Here is a 15,056-nt window from a genome sequence, read left to right on the forward strand (position 1 = left end):
TGCAGCTGGCTTGAGTTCCGGTTAACTGAGAGTTTACTAAACTTATAACATACAAAAGCACAAGCAAATGCTGCGCGACCTCGACTACTTCATACCACATTTTCACTGCACTAATTTCAAAGTTCATGGGATGATACTAGGCTACTGGCATGGAGGCCCTTATAAGGCTAGCCAAGAATTTTGTCCATGTTCCCTCGATGTCAGCACCTGTTTCCCCTGTCGCAGATGGGGCCCCAGGGGTGTATTTTCCATTTCCCATCCAGTTGTCTAGGTTCCTCTTAAAGAGGGCTAGAGACATACTCTGCTTGACATAGAGATGGAGTCTATTCCACAGATGGGGAGTCTTTGGGACACAAAATTATACCACCAAGTTCTACTAATGTCACAGACCAGTTCACTGACCAGGTTAAGGCCTTGTATGTGGGTTGCACAAGTGGAGTTTGTCTTATGGATATGCATCAACTCCATCAAGGCTGGGTCTGAAATGGCCTTGTATGCCAGACACAGGTCACCACTGAGCAGTCTGTATGAGACCGAGTAAAGGGACAGGACTTTTAACCCATCTGTGTAGGATAGGTGTTTGAGACTCTGGATTTTCCTGGTCAGGAACCTCTTTGGTCTCTCAACTGCTGCATGCGCTTGGTAAGGTACATGCTGAAGGGGGTACTGTACTCTACAATCGGTCTGATAAGGAAGGAGTACAAGGATGTTATGACCTCCTTGTTCCTGGACGAAATACCCTTACTTATGAGGTGGGCCATGTAGAAAGCCTTCCGTACAATGGAGGCAACATGGTGGTCAAAAGTCAGGTTGCTATCAACCTGGGTGCCCAAGTCCCTCATGAATGATTTCATGCTTAGTACATTGTTATTAATGTGATAATTAGTGGGGATGACATTTTCCCCAAAGGGGATATTGATGCATTTCTTGGCATTCAGTTTAAGGCCATGCTTCTGGCACCATTCATTAGTTTGGTTAAGGCCCTCTTGGAGGATGTTCAAATAACTAGGAGAGTGCCCAGCTTGCAGTAATCTGTAAACTTGGTCAGCCACAGACCACTGGTTTTGGATTGCACCTCAGAAAAGTACATCTCAAACAGTAGAGGCCCCAAGACCGATCCTTGGGGTACACTGCTTGTTACAGGTCTACTACTAAAGGTGGCTTCCCCTACTTTGAGTGGGTTCTATCAGTGAGCCAGTTAGCTTCCCATCTGGTAACATACGGGTTGATGCCTATCTGGGAGAGTATCTACTATGCTCAAATGGGGAATAGTGTCAAAGGATTTGACTAGGTCAAGGTAGGTGGCGTGCATCATCTTCCCCTCATCCATGGCTTTGATGACAGTTTTCAAGAAGTTGACCAAGTTTAACAGGCATGATCTCCCTTTTACAAAACCAAACTGTGGGGGGGTCAAACGTTTCGAGGTTGCCAATGTCCTTGTTTATAAGGTCCATGAGAATTCATTCCATGGCCTTGCAAATCAGGCTAGTTGGGCTGATGGGCCTATAATTGCCTGGGTCAGTGGACACTCTTTGTGTAGAGGGATGACACTGGCTGTCCTCCATTCAGCTGGGATGAAGCCGGTGCTCAGACTTTGGTTGAATAGGGTCTCTAATGGAGCTGAAAGCTCATGCTTGAGTTCATGTAGATACAACCAGGGATGTTATCGGGTCCCATGGAGACTGTATTTTTTGCTTTTGAGAGGGCATTAAGGACCTGCTCCCTTGAGATGAGGGGAGGGGGGGCCAGGTGTTGGGGATGCCCTGGTTTACTGATTGGGGGGCAGGGGGGGGGGTGAAGTTTTCACTGAACCTGCATAAAATAGCAAGCTTTCCAACAAATAAGACACCAGGGTGAACATTTCTCAAGTTGTTTATTTTCAGGTACCTTGGCTTTTCGCCTTCAAGAAATACTAAACATCACATTACACCCCTCTTTTGTACACACCCAGTCAATTAAGTTAATTGCAATCAAACAAAATTCACAGTTCTTAAAGAATGAATGAGAATGCGTGGTAACTGCAGGGTATGTAATAGGGTGCAAAATTTGGATGGTAGTAAAATAAATGGAAAAAGGTACAAAGCAAGGGAAAATTTTACTTGCAACTCACAGGGTGCTGTTTATATTGTTGGTTGTGCATGTGAAAGGGTCAAATGGTATGTAGGACAAACCAAGAGGAAGGTAAAGGTGAGGATTCAGGAGCACCTAAGGGACATTAAGAATAGAAATATTTTTAGTCCAGTAGCTGAACATTTCATGTCCATTCATGGGGGGTGCAACACAGGCTTGATTTTTAATGTCCTGGCTCGACCTTATATGGCTCATGGGGGAAATTTTAAGGAAGAGGTAACCAGATTAGAATGCAGGATGATTATAAACTTTGTAACACTACAACCTAGGGATATGAATATTGATAGTAATTTGACGTTGTAATGAAAAGTTTTATGATGAAAATGTCAGTTATAGAATGAAAATATTTGTGTAAAATATGTGGTGTTTCAAAAGTTTTTTTGTATAAAAATTGTCAAAATGTAGAAGGTATTTTAAGGAAACATATTCTAATCTGTGTCTTTAAGAACTGTGAATTTTGTTTGATTGCAATTAACTTAATTGACTGGGTGTGTATAAAAGAGGGGTGTAGTGTGATGTTTAGTATTTCTTGAAGGCGAAAAGCAGAGGTACCAGAAAATAAACCTGAGAATTTTTCACCCTGGTGTCTTCTTTGTTGGAAAGCTTGCTATTTTATACTGTTTCATTTATATGCTGTGGAGTTGTGAAGGGGATATGATCGTTTTTTGCTGTGTTTTCACTGTCCTGTCAGTCAGCAGGTTGGCTATATCTATGGCATTTGTGTATGTGGTGTTATTGACCACCAGTTCAGAGCAGATTTTGGTGTTACCTTTGAGAATGCGGATGTATGTGAAGAAGGCCTTGTGATTGTCCTTGGTGGAAGTGGCCAATTTGGACCCAAAGTTAGCCTTAGAGGATTTCACCAGTAACCTTTAACAAACTGCAAATAAATAAAAATAATAACCGGGAAAGTCCATTAGGCTGAGATGAGCCCTTTTTCAATGGAGGCCTGGGGAGAAAAGCTCCATTATAGACATGCAAGTCAAAAGGCAACAGACGTTAATAGAATATTAAAAATACAAACCTGAGGTACAAAATCAACAGAAGTAATGCAAAACGATGCAACAACATTATTTGCTTGTTCAGACAAAAGGGAGATTGCTTCCAACTTGGCACCTGCTCCTTCTTGGCCCTGGACAGCAGGTTTTTCCTTTTATTATAGTGTCTGTTCATTGCTGCTGTCCACCAGACAGGTTTAATCTTCCTTGAAGAAGATGATTTGGTCCTGTCAGGTATTTCTGAGTCCATGCAGCTATGTAGGCGCTCATGTAGTTTTTTGGTGTAGGCCTGGAGATTAGTGCTAGTTCCAATGGATAGGATGGTGGCTGTGAAGCTACTTCTACCTTCTCTGAGGAGACTGTAGTCAGCTGTCAAAATGTTTTTTCATATTTCCCTGATGGGGGGAGTGGGCAGGGGAGATGGGCTGTTCAAAAGTGATTGCTTTATAGTCGGATCTTACCAAGGGGGATGACACTGTAGGAGTGCTACAGTGGCTACTCATGTTGGTTAGGACCAGGTCCAGGATACTTTCACTTCTCATAGGGATGTCGACCAGCTGATCCAATGCATTGGTGAAGTCAACGAATCTCTGGGCATTCATGTTTGGGCTAGAATAGGTCTTCCACTCTATGGTTCGGTAGTTATAGTCACCCAGGATCAGGGTAGAGGGTTGAATCTTGATGGACTCAAGTCCAGATAGGCGAGGGTTGAAACTTGATGGATTCAAGTCCAGATAGGTGAAGATGGTTGGGGCATCATCTTCATAGGTTTAACAGATTCATAGGTTACTACGCTAACGGCCCTAGAGCTCTTTCAAGCCTAGCCATATTTATCCAGAGTCACCCCAATTGTCAATGGTTAGGCAAATGAAGTTTGCACAGGTAAGGGTAGTTAATGACTTCATGTCCAGGAGGAACATGGGTGCCATCCCAAGAATTAATTTGCGGTCACCCATCCACTGATTTGTGTTTGAAGAGGGTCACAGAAGGGCTTTTTTCACATGAATTGGAAGATTGTTCCAGAGAAGTGGCAGCCTCTGCGGAATGTATCTCTCTTGCTCTAGTATGATCTGTTCACATCAGAGGCTAGGTTAAGATCCCGGGAGTGAGTGACCCTGATGAAGTTTGATTTACAAATGTGTAGCATTTCCATCAGGGCCAGGTCAGGGACTGCCCTGTAAGCCAGGCACAGGCCACTCCTTAGCAACCTGTAGGCGACTGAATACAGTGACGGAGCTTTCAGTCTTTCCATGCAAGACTTGTTTTGTGTAACCTGTCATTTCTTGGTGAGAAACATCTGCGATCTCTCCAACTGTTGCAAGTGTTTGGTGAGGTATATGCAAAAGGGAGCATTGTACTCAATTATTAGTCTGATAAGGGCCAAGTGTAATGGAATTATAACATTCTTGGACCTAGATGTAATGCCTTTGCTTACAAGATGTGCCACATAGGATTTCCTTACTGCTGTGGATATGTGGTGATCAAGTTCAGGTTACCAACCTGAGTACCCAGATCATGTACCACTGGGTCTACCACTTAGGGGGGTGCTGTCTATAATGCAAGTGTAATCATGAATTATGATCCTGTCATTCAAAATTCCATCATGAAAAGCAATTTCATAGGTGTTTGTGAATCAGTCCTTTAAGAAAGACACATTTATACTCGCATATGTGTTTTTGAAAATGTGGAACCAATGTTTTAAGAAATGGCTATAATGTGCAAACTTGTTGAAAGTCAAATATGCTAGAATTCTTAAAGCAACTGTGTCTGTCTGCTGGTCTATTAGCTCCCACGGACCCTAGGCAAAACATAGTAGGTATATCCCAAAGAGACAGGAAGAGATTCAAGAGATGATGATACATCACTTTCTTCACTATAAAAACAGCAGAGAATCGTCTCCTTTATTTCTGATGCTAAACAAGGTGGAATGTTAGTTCCAGGGGATTAGGAACCCTGTTAAACACACAAGTCCACAAACCAAAGAATAAATACTAAATGAAGAAACCAAAAACTGCACCAGGTTATACTTATTGAGTGCTTTCGTCTCCTCAATGGAGACTTCTTCAGAATAAAATAAAGTCATCCGCCAACAACCTTCTATATACACACACACACCCATATAAATAATTATTCAGTTAACTAGTTAATGAAGCCCTAAAAGGAGCCTCACTCAAAAACATAAATCACTATCAAAAGTCATACCATTATACTGTGACCTATAAGGGTAATAAAAACATATTCCATAAAACACACCAAATATAAATATTACATTAAAAATTGTGCCTTTAGTCTGAGGACAGGACTAATAGACACCTCACAGTTAAGACTAGGGGGTTCAGTTGCATTAGTCCTGATCTGCCATTTAAGTTCAGATAATTCCAAAAAATCATTTAATGGGCCACCTCTTTCCCCCAACTTTATCTGTTCTAAAATAATAAACCTAAAATTATGCGCTTCATTGGCCATAATATGTGCTGCAAGGGCATTTTTACTTTCCCTTCTTTTAATATCATAGCAGCATTGATGCACCCTGCTTTTAAAAGCATCTTTTGTTTTCCCAATATAGAAGCTTGGACGTTGGGAACATAATGTAAGGTACATTACTGCTTTACTACTACAGCAAAACCTGCCATTGAGTTTATATTTACCATAATTAGGAATAATAATATCTTTTCCTTCTACTACATATTGACACTGCATATAACAACCGCATCTTGCCATACCCAACTCACTATTAGGGATACGCTTGCGTCTTTCAAGCATATTTTTGATACAGCATTCCTTTTTATATATACAATGTTAGGTTTAGTCCCCACCAATTTCAAATGTTCAGCATTTGTGTGAAAAATGTTCCAATTATTTCTTAAAATATTATTGATTTCATAAAAATGTTGATTATAACCAAATATACCTGAATTTTTGAATCTTCTATTACAATCATCTTTTTCTTGTTTTTGTGGAACATTACCTTACCCAAGCAAAGGAACAAAAACTCCATTTCTTTTTTGAATAACTTAATTCAGGATTTTACTGACAAACAGCCCATCCTCTGTGTACTAGCATAACCTTTAAAATTTCTATTGGTTCCAAAAATTCATGGTATTCAGAAACCATTCTGGCTAGTCGTACCCCTTTCCCCTTAATTAATGATTTTTTTCTGGTGGAGGGGATGACTACTATAAAAATGTAAAAGACTATTTCAATATGTGGGCTTACGAAATATATTAGAGGTGAATTGTCCAAATGCCCCATCCTTTTTAATAGTAAAATATCAAGATAATTAACCCGTTCATAGCTGATAGTATGTGTAAATTCTAAGAAATCTGTACTAGCCTTTATAAATTCCAAAAATGTATCAAGCTCATAACGATCTTTATCCCATAGAATAATGTCAAGGTAATGACTGTAAAAGTTCCAACCATTAACAAAGGGACTTTTGAAGACAATATACCTTTCCCAAAATGCTAGAACAGTATTGGCAAATATGAGGGCACATGCTGCCCCCATTGCTACCCCTTTTACTTGTTTAAATAACTGCTATTCAAAAGTGATATTTGTCTCCAAAACTGTTTCCATAAGGCTCCTAATAGTTAAAATGCGATTTTGATTAAGTGTCGTATATTGGCATAGGTACTGGTAAAACCACTCTATACCTGCATCATGAAGTATAACTGAAAATAAGTTGCGCATATCAATGGTTATAAACATCCAAGTGTCATCAAACATTCCACTATTAATTATTGCTAGAAAATCCCCTGAATGCATTCCCAAGAGGGGTCAGTTTGTTAGGGGCATTTTTCTATAGCTTAGCAGTGAAGGTGGTTGGAGCACTGCAATGGGCAAGTGTTGGAAATGTGGAACATGGTTTTTAATTATTAAAAATGAATATTTCAGAAAACTGACACTGAAAGAATCCATATCCCAAGAGTCTCTCTACTGTAAGATCACCAGCACCAAGTATGTGGGTATCACCAGTGTCATTGTAATGGGTGTAGGGTTTGAGTGAGGTAATGGGACAGGAAATTGCAGTTTGCAGAACGTTTCTTTTTTTGAAATTATTATTTCAGGAACTCTGCATCAATTTTTCTTTGGTTGTAAGTGCCATCTGCCTTCTTATGCAGGAGTATCAGCTATCACCACCAATAATCCCATAAAAATGAAACGTATTTTGATCATTGGCAGCCAAGAACAAAGTTAACATCAGACCTTTCAGCTGTTGCACAGCACATGGTGAGTTACTCATTTTACCTCACAGAAATTATACAAGCATTCCAGCAATCCCTATTTAAGTTTACCTCAACTCGTAAATGTAAACATTTCACTTGATGCCACCATGTTTGCATTTTCATTTCAAACTGGGGTCAAGTGTCACACATTTTTGTACAGAATGGATGATGCACACTGCAAGCACAGATGAGCCACAACCTTAATTTGTTACTGGTGAAATGAGGTTTAAGAAAAGGAATGAATATCAAATACCAATCCGCCCAGGTAAACCAATGTGCCGATTAGGTGATTATACATGAATGCAAGAATAGACAGGACAGACAGAAGAAGTCGAAGTGTGAAAGGTAACAGACAAAATGGGGAGTTGAGCCCTGACAACAAACCAAGAGGAGCAGAAGACGGGTTTGATGGGCAATGGCACTTCCTGGGGCTGGTATGTAGGAAGGAGAACGATGATGAGAGAGAGTCGCCATATCCTTTGTCAGGAAGGCAACATGCAGATGTATCCCTGGAGCAAAGAATCACTTTCTAGAATTCCTGAGGGAGATTTGAGATCACTTGGTAGTGTGGGCTTAGGGGACCAGGGCAGTCTTGAGGTGTTCTCACTTGCATAAGTGGGTAGCATGTTCTCACGGACACCTACTGTTTGCTCAACAAGTAGTAGGCTGCCAAGCATGCGCAGTAAGGAATAGGGAACTCCATTCCTCCTCGGGCATATTCACCCTTCTCCCAGATCCAATGAACCCTCACGCGTGAGGATATGAATCAGGTGTGGAGCTTTTGTTAGTGGGGGAAAGAATGGTCAGTAAGGGGCTGGGAATAAGAATGACATGGCTTGGAGGTAGGCAAGGAGATCAGTATGGGGCTGGGAGGAAGAATGACATGGGCTAGGAGGTGAACAAGGGGGTCAGTATGGGGCTGGGAGGAAGAATGACATGGGCTAGGAGGTGGACAAGGGGGTCAGTATGGGGCTATGAGTAAGAATGACATGGCTAGGAGGTGGACAAGGGGGTCAGTATGGGGCTGGGAGTAAGAATGACATGGGCTAGGAGGTGGACAAGGGGGTCAGTATGGGGCTGGGAGGAAGAATGACATGGGCTAGGAGGTGGACAAGGGGGTCAGTATGGGGCTATGAGTAAGAATGACATGGCTAGGAGGTGGACAAGGGGGTCAGTATGGGGCTGGGAGTAAGAATGACATGGGCTAGGAGGTGGACAAGGTGGTCAGTAGGGGGGTGGGAGGAAGAATGACATGGGCTAGGAGGTGGACAAGGGGGTCAGTATGGGGCTGGGAGGAAGAATGACATGGCTAGGAGGTGGACAAGGGGGTCAGTATGGGGCAGGGAGGAAGAATGACATGGGCTAGGAGGTGGACAAGGGGGTCAGTATGGGGCTGGGAGGAAGAATGACATGGGCTAGGAGGTGGACAAGGGGGTCAGTATGGGGCTGGGAGTAAGAATGACATGGGCTAGGAGGTGGACAAGGGGGTCAGTATGGGGCTGGGAGTAAGAATGACATGGGCTAGGAGGTGGACAAGGGGGTCAGTATGGGGCTGGGAGTAAGAATGACATGGGCTAGGAGGTGGACAAGGGGGTCAGTATGGGGCTGGGAGGAAGAATGACATGGGCTAGGAGGTGGACAAGGGGGTCAGTATGGGGCTGGGAGGAAGAATGACATGGGCTAGGAGGTGGACAAGGGGGTCAGTATGGGGCTGGGAGGAAGAATGACATGGGCTAGGAGGTGGACAAGGGGGTCAGTATGGGGCTGGGAGGAAGAATGACATGGGCTAGGAGGTGGACAAGGGGGTCAGTATGGGGCTGGGAGTAAGAATGACATGGGCTAGGAGGAGAAGGATGGGAGCAAAAATGCATACAAAAAATAAAAGCTGCACAAGTCAGTGAATAAAGAAAATGAGCAGCTGATCAAAACATGGCAATAACTACTAACTGTATCACATGACTTCAGTGTATACAGGTTAAGAATGAGTTACAAAATGCCAGACCCAAAGAAAACAGTATGATAAAGTGCAAATTCTGACTGCAGAAATACTGTCTCACAAACGGGTGTTAAAAGAAAGCTACTGTAGCAGTATGAAAACATAAAGGCTAACTACAAATTAATCTGTTAGCATTATCCTTTCAAGGAACAGCTCATAACTTAGACTGCATTTTGGCTGCGTCTTCACCTCTTCATATTAATATTAATTGTCTGCATAAATCTTGAATTTTAGGACATCGTGTTAATCATTTGATTAAATCAACTGAAGCACAAAAGGGTATTATTCATAAACATTACAACATGAAGTACAGACTTGCAAATAACTGGACTGTCAAGCAAATCACTCTAGGAAATGAAGGTGCCATGGTTAAAAAGGAAGTGTGGTGCTGTGCCTGAAAGAGTGCCAAATCATATTAAACGTCACCCTGAGACAATTTGTAACTGCTTTATTATGAAAGCGACACAAACCTGATAGCCTTGGAAGAAATTAAGGACTTCCTTGACCCCAGTGTTGTATGCTAAGCCCTGCATTCTGACCATCGTGCTTGGCTGTGGGTTGATCACTGCAGGGGTACCTGGTGTGTGGAAATAACCGAGATTGTTTGGAGAACCTGGGGGACTAAAAAGAATACTACTAAATAAAATATATTTACATACAATACATTAGCTCAAACATATACACAAAAAATGTGTTTATACATCTCTTGCACATACAAACATCTCGTATGCATACAACATAACATGCAAATATATCTACATATGAAATAGCCTGCATTCATGCTTTTTCACCCATTTTCACAAAAACCCAAACACACCACCCATTTCCTTTTCTGTGTGTATGTATATATTATATATATATAAATATGTATTTTATATATATATAAATATGTATTTTATATATATATATAAATATGTATTATACGGACACACACACACACACACACACACATACATATATATAATGTATACATCACACACATACATATATAAACAGAGTTCCAGGGATCCTTTTCAGCTGCAATCCATATCAAGTAGCACCGAAAATTTACAGTGGTTCATTGCCTAACATATTAATGTTCCTGCATACACACACAGCATTTGATTTCAATGTTACAACTCCTTAAGTATATAGCACAAAGCCTTGAGCATCATGCATCATTGATAAATTGTTACATTGTTCATCTGTAGGTACTTTTTTTTTTTATTTTGGATTGAATGACCACAAGGAATACGGACTTCTATTCTTGTGGCTTATATTCAATATGCACTAGGTTTGTATTTTAGTACATTTTATTTGATTTGTTTTTATTGATTATTAGAGCTAACTTTTAGTACCCTGAATGTCTGTTTTCAGTAGTTTTAAATTTTCTTTGGCTTATGAATATTTTAAACACAGTCATGTTTATTTTCTGGTGGATCATTTTTTATGTTCAGTATTTTGTTTTTTTTTTCTTGAAGTAAATGGAATAGTGTTTTTTATACTGTGTTAATGTGTACTTTTGTTCTTCTGGCTTTGATTATAATGTTGTTTGTTTAAACTTTGTTGTTTTGTGCTTTTTAAGTACAGGGCACTTCTCCTTCAAAGACTATGGGAACCTTATCCAGTTACAATCTGTAGTGATATAGACATGATTTGGGATTTTTTTCCTTAGGTTCATAGGTGTGTACTAGGATAATGGCCCTTGAGTCTTTTACAAGCCTAGCCCATAGCATTATCCTGGCATTGTGCCACCTGACCTTTGTTCCCAAGCCTCTGTCGAGTAGAGCCACTGGAGTGATCCCTGGGGTGAATTTTCTGTTTCCCATCCATTCATCACGATTTCTCTTGAAGGCCAGTGAGGCGCTCCGCTTGACATGTATGGGAAGAGCTTGTTCTGTTGATTGTGGTAATGAGGTTGAGTTCTCTGGAGCATGTAGTGTGGAAGGATTAAGATTTCTTTAGTTGTAGAATTTCTAGCAGAGCTGGGTTAGACATGGCTTTGCAAGTCAAGCAGAGATCACCTTTAAGCAGGCGATATGAGACCGAGAATAGTTGTAGTTTTTTTGTGTCTGTCCATATAGGACAAGTGTTTAAGGCCTAGGATCCTCTTTGTGAGGTACTTGTGTGGCCTCTCCAGTTGTTGCAAGTGTCTAGTAAGGTACATGCCAAATGGGGCATTGTACTCGATGATTGGCCTAATGAGGGAAGAGTAGAGGGAGACGATGACTTCTTACGTAGAGAATTAACATACATACAATTTTTGATTATGCTGAAATATTTTTCAACAGTTATGCACAATTTTTATTTTTTTGCACTCCAAAGTCAGGATATATAGGAGTATAGTTAAAAAATGGGCCTATATTAATTAATTGAAGATTACTTACCTCGAATGGCTGTTCATCGTTCAACATGTCCCCCAGGTAAGTAAATTAGTTGGCCAACATACAAACATTTTTCCTTTACCACACTGTAGTGTGATCTCAGAAGTGGTATAAACAAGTAGGGGGTGTGGGGTGTGCAGCCCCCCCACATTGGGGGTTGTGAGTGCCTAGCCTCCGACTTTGTTGGGTTTAATGCGTTTGTGGTTCAGATGGTGTGCTGGCCAACTAGTTTACTTACCTGGGAAAAATGTTCGCTGATTTGAACGTTCAATGAACAGCCATTCTGTGATGTTGGTTCCATGAACAGCTGTTAAAGGTAAGTAAACTTCAATGAACTAATATAGACCCATTAAAAATATAAGATCATCAAAATGTAAGCATTTAGTACTGACATCTAAATACTGAGAGTTCAATATGTAGATGGATCAAAACTTAGACAAAAAAAACCCAAAAACAAAAAAACACCTAAACCCACATTAAATTTATGGCAACAAACAAGCTAACACTAAGCTAGTCTTCCCTGCAGACATGCTGGGTGTGTACTTCCAATGTCATTAGCCCCACAAAACCTATACATTTCTTTGTATGTTGTTGTGTATACCTATGTGTTTTACTTCTATTGTGTGCAGCAACAGCATTTCAGAGCCATTAAAGCCGCACTTCTTTACTTATAATCTTTGAACAACACTCTTTTCCCCATTTTATACATGGGGTCAGAGTGTCACATCAGCTGTCACCATCTCTATTCAGGGCCACACTCCTGCCTTCTCTGACACTCATACCTGTCTGTCACAGATGGATCTCTCACACAGTCCATCCACTTCTTTGCTGGATACCGTCAGTTCCTCTTGCCTTCTTCCTGTTTGTCCTAAATAATCTTCATTAGATTGTCTTCTGTTTTTCTGCACATGTGCCCAAACTACCGTAATCTGTTCTTTTTTTTTTATCATTTCTGCAAATTGAGCTATTTTGGCTTCTGTTCTTATGTCCTTATTTCTGCATCTGTCCAACAGTGCGCAACCTACCAACCTTCTCAGGCACTTCATTTCCATCACCTCTGGTTTACTCAACTGCTCTGCTTTTCCTGCCCAGGTTTCTGCTCAGTGCAACAGCACTACTCACACCTCTGTTTTGTACACCTTACTTTTCACCTTCTTTGGTATGCTTCTGTCATACACTACCCCTGACGCTCTATGCTGCACTTTGCTCTGGTCCTGTTAGTCTACAGTGGGGCTGACAAATATTTGTTTCTCAGGCACAGTTATCCTCTGCCATTCATGCCATTTCGTAATTACAAATGATGTGCAACACCTCGTGTGCACATCTACGCCACACCTGGACACCTAGTGTTCTACGCCACACCTGGACACCTAGTGTTCTACACCACACCTGGACACCTAGTGTTCTACACCACACCTGGACACCTAGTGTTCTACACCACACCTGGACACCCTCTAGTATTCCAAAGAGAATAGTGCAGAAACACTGGGCATATTTGTGAAGTGCGTAGGACACTGGCATGTGCTTATTTTCCATGTACCGGCCTTCTGTAATTACAGACCGTCTACAAATAACTCTCCTCGTCATTTAAATGTATTTACTTGGACTGTGAAGCATGCAAAGGCATTTCGTCTTGTACTATTAAAGCTGCTTTAGTCATTTCACCTTATGAAAAAGCGCGTCAGATCTGGGCACGGTCGGCCTGGGTTGTTGATACCGATGTTTAAATGGAAAGTTTATTAATTATATTTGATTGATCATTTCCTATTTGATGAAGAAAAATTAAAAAATTCATAGCTATACTTTGTACAATCTTACATTTTCTTTATAACTATTTGATTTGGAATGTTTTTCTCTCTCTCTCAAAGATAGATAGCTATATCTATATAGATACGCACATACACGTATCTCTATATTTACACTCGCATGCATACATACACACATGTAATAGACTGAATGTTGTAATTAAATCAAAAGGTGCTTCAACAAAATATTAGTTTAAGGGTGTGCACACTTGTGCAACCAGCTTATTGTACGTTTTTTTTTTTTTTTTTTTTTTTTTCCCCTAACAGAATTGTTTTTCAATTGAATTGTGCAGGTTATAGGTCACATTAAAGGTGGGAAAAGTTTTGAAATGATTTATTGTGGTCTCATTTTTTTATATCACAAAAACCTGGCATTTTAACATGGGTGTGTACACTTTTTATATCCACTGTAAATTATTAATTTTAATACTCACTCCAATACTGGTTTGTGTATAGAAAGTTCAGTATCCACTCTTATGGAGTATTCTAGGAATTGTGAGAAAAATAATCACAAAGAACTGGAAAAATGAGTTGACTCCAACAATGAAAGAATTCACAAACATTGCAACTGATGTCTGTCAATTAGAACTTATAACAATCAAGATAACAACCAGAGCCACCACTTATTACAATTCCCAGATGAAACAAAGAACTGCTAAACAAAAACACAAATCCAATGAAATAAAGTCTACATCAAGAACACTTAAAGCTTTGGACTTACAGAAGATGATTTTTGTAAATAGCTGATCTAGTTGTATTTTTCTATTTTTGTAGTCTGTTTTCTTAAATCTTACATTTCCAAATATATGTAAATGTTATAATTAGCTGATTTGTTAAAACTAATAAAACATTTTATATATATATATATATATATATATATATATATATATATATATATATATATATATATCACCCACAGCATCAGTTGAAGAGTGAACAACTGAGGATGGATAAGAGACCCCTTGTCTTGTGTGAGAAGGTCCACCAGGTGAGGTAACTTGTGGTAATTACCTCTGGCCAAATAAAAAAGAAAGGGGTACCAATGCTGTCTGGGCCAAAAGGGAGTTAATAGCAAGATTTTGGGGAAAGTCTTGCCTATCATGCTAGCAAAGGAAGGGAAGATGTACAGAAACATCCCCTTCCAAGCAAAAGCCAGAGTGGGTGCCCAGTTTCCAAGCCATAGGACTTGGGACTCTGGAACAGAAAAGAAGTGGTCTGTTCAGATGAGACACAAAGATCTACCCGAGGAATACCCTACCAATGGACAATGTCCAGGAACACATCTCTGTGAAGCATCCATTTGTGAGTTTGTGTGCTGGACCTGCTCAGAGAGTCTGACACTAGATTGCACTCAGAGGGAATGTAAACAGCCTTAAGAGTCACTTGATACTGGATATCTAGTTCCCAGCATAACAGATGAGACCTTGTGTCCCCTTAATGTTAACATACCACATCACTCTGGTGGTGTCTGTCAAAGGTTTGAGTGGCCTGGGATGAAAGAGGGAATGAAACACCTGAAGAGCTAGAAACAGATCCCC

General features: G+C 40.5%; 1 protein-coding gene across 3 annotated transcripts in view; it reads right to left on the reverse strand.

The window, feature by feature from the left end:
* Positions 1-15,056, reverse strand: part of ESRP1 (epithelial splicing regulatory protein 1) — a 627,793-nt gene that overhangs the window by 47,195 nt on the left and 565,542 nt on the right. For all 3 annotated transcript variants that reach the window (XM_044066542.1, XM_044066541.1, XM_044066543.1), the window contains exon 14: positions 9,821-9,971. In XM_044066542.1, coding sequence (XP_043922477.1) covers positions 9,821-9,971 — 151 coding nt within the window. The remainder of the gene's footprint in view (positions 1-9,820; positions 9,972-15,056) is intronic.

This window comes from Protopterus annectens, chromosome 3.part1 (assembly GCF_019279795.1).
Source record: "Protopterus annectens isolate FY-2018-M chromosome 3.part1, PAN1.0, whole genome shotgun sequence".
Taxonomy (NCBI): domain Eukaryota; kingdom Metazoa; phylum Chordata; order Ceratodontiformes; family Protopteridae; genus Protopterus; species Protopterus annectens.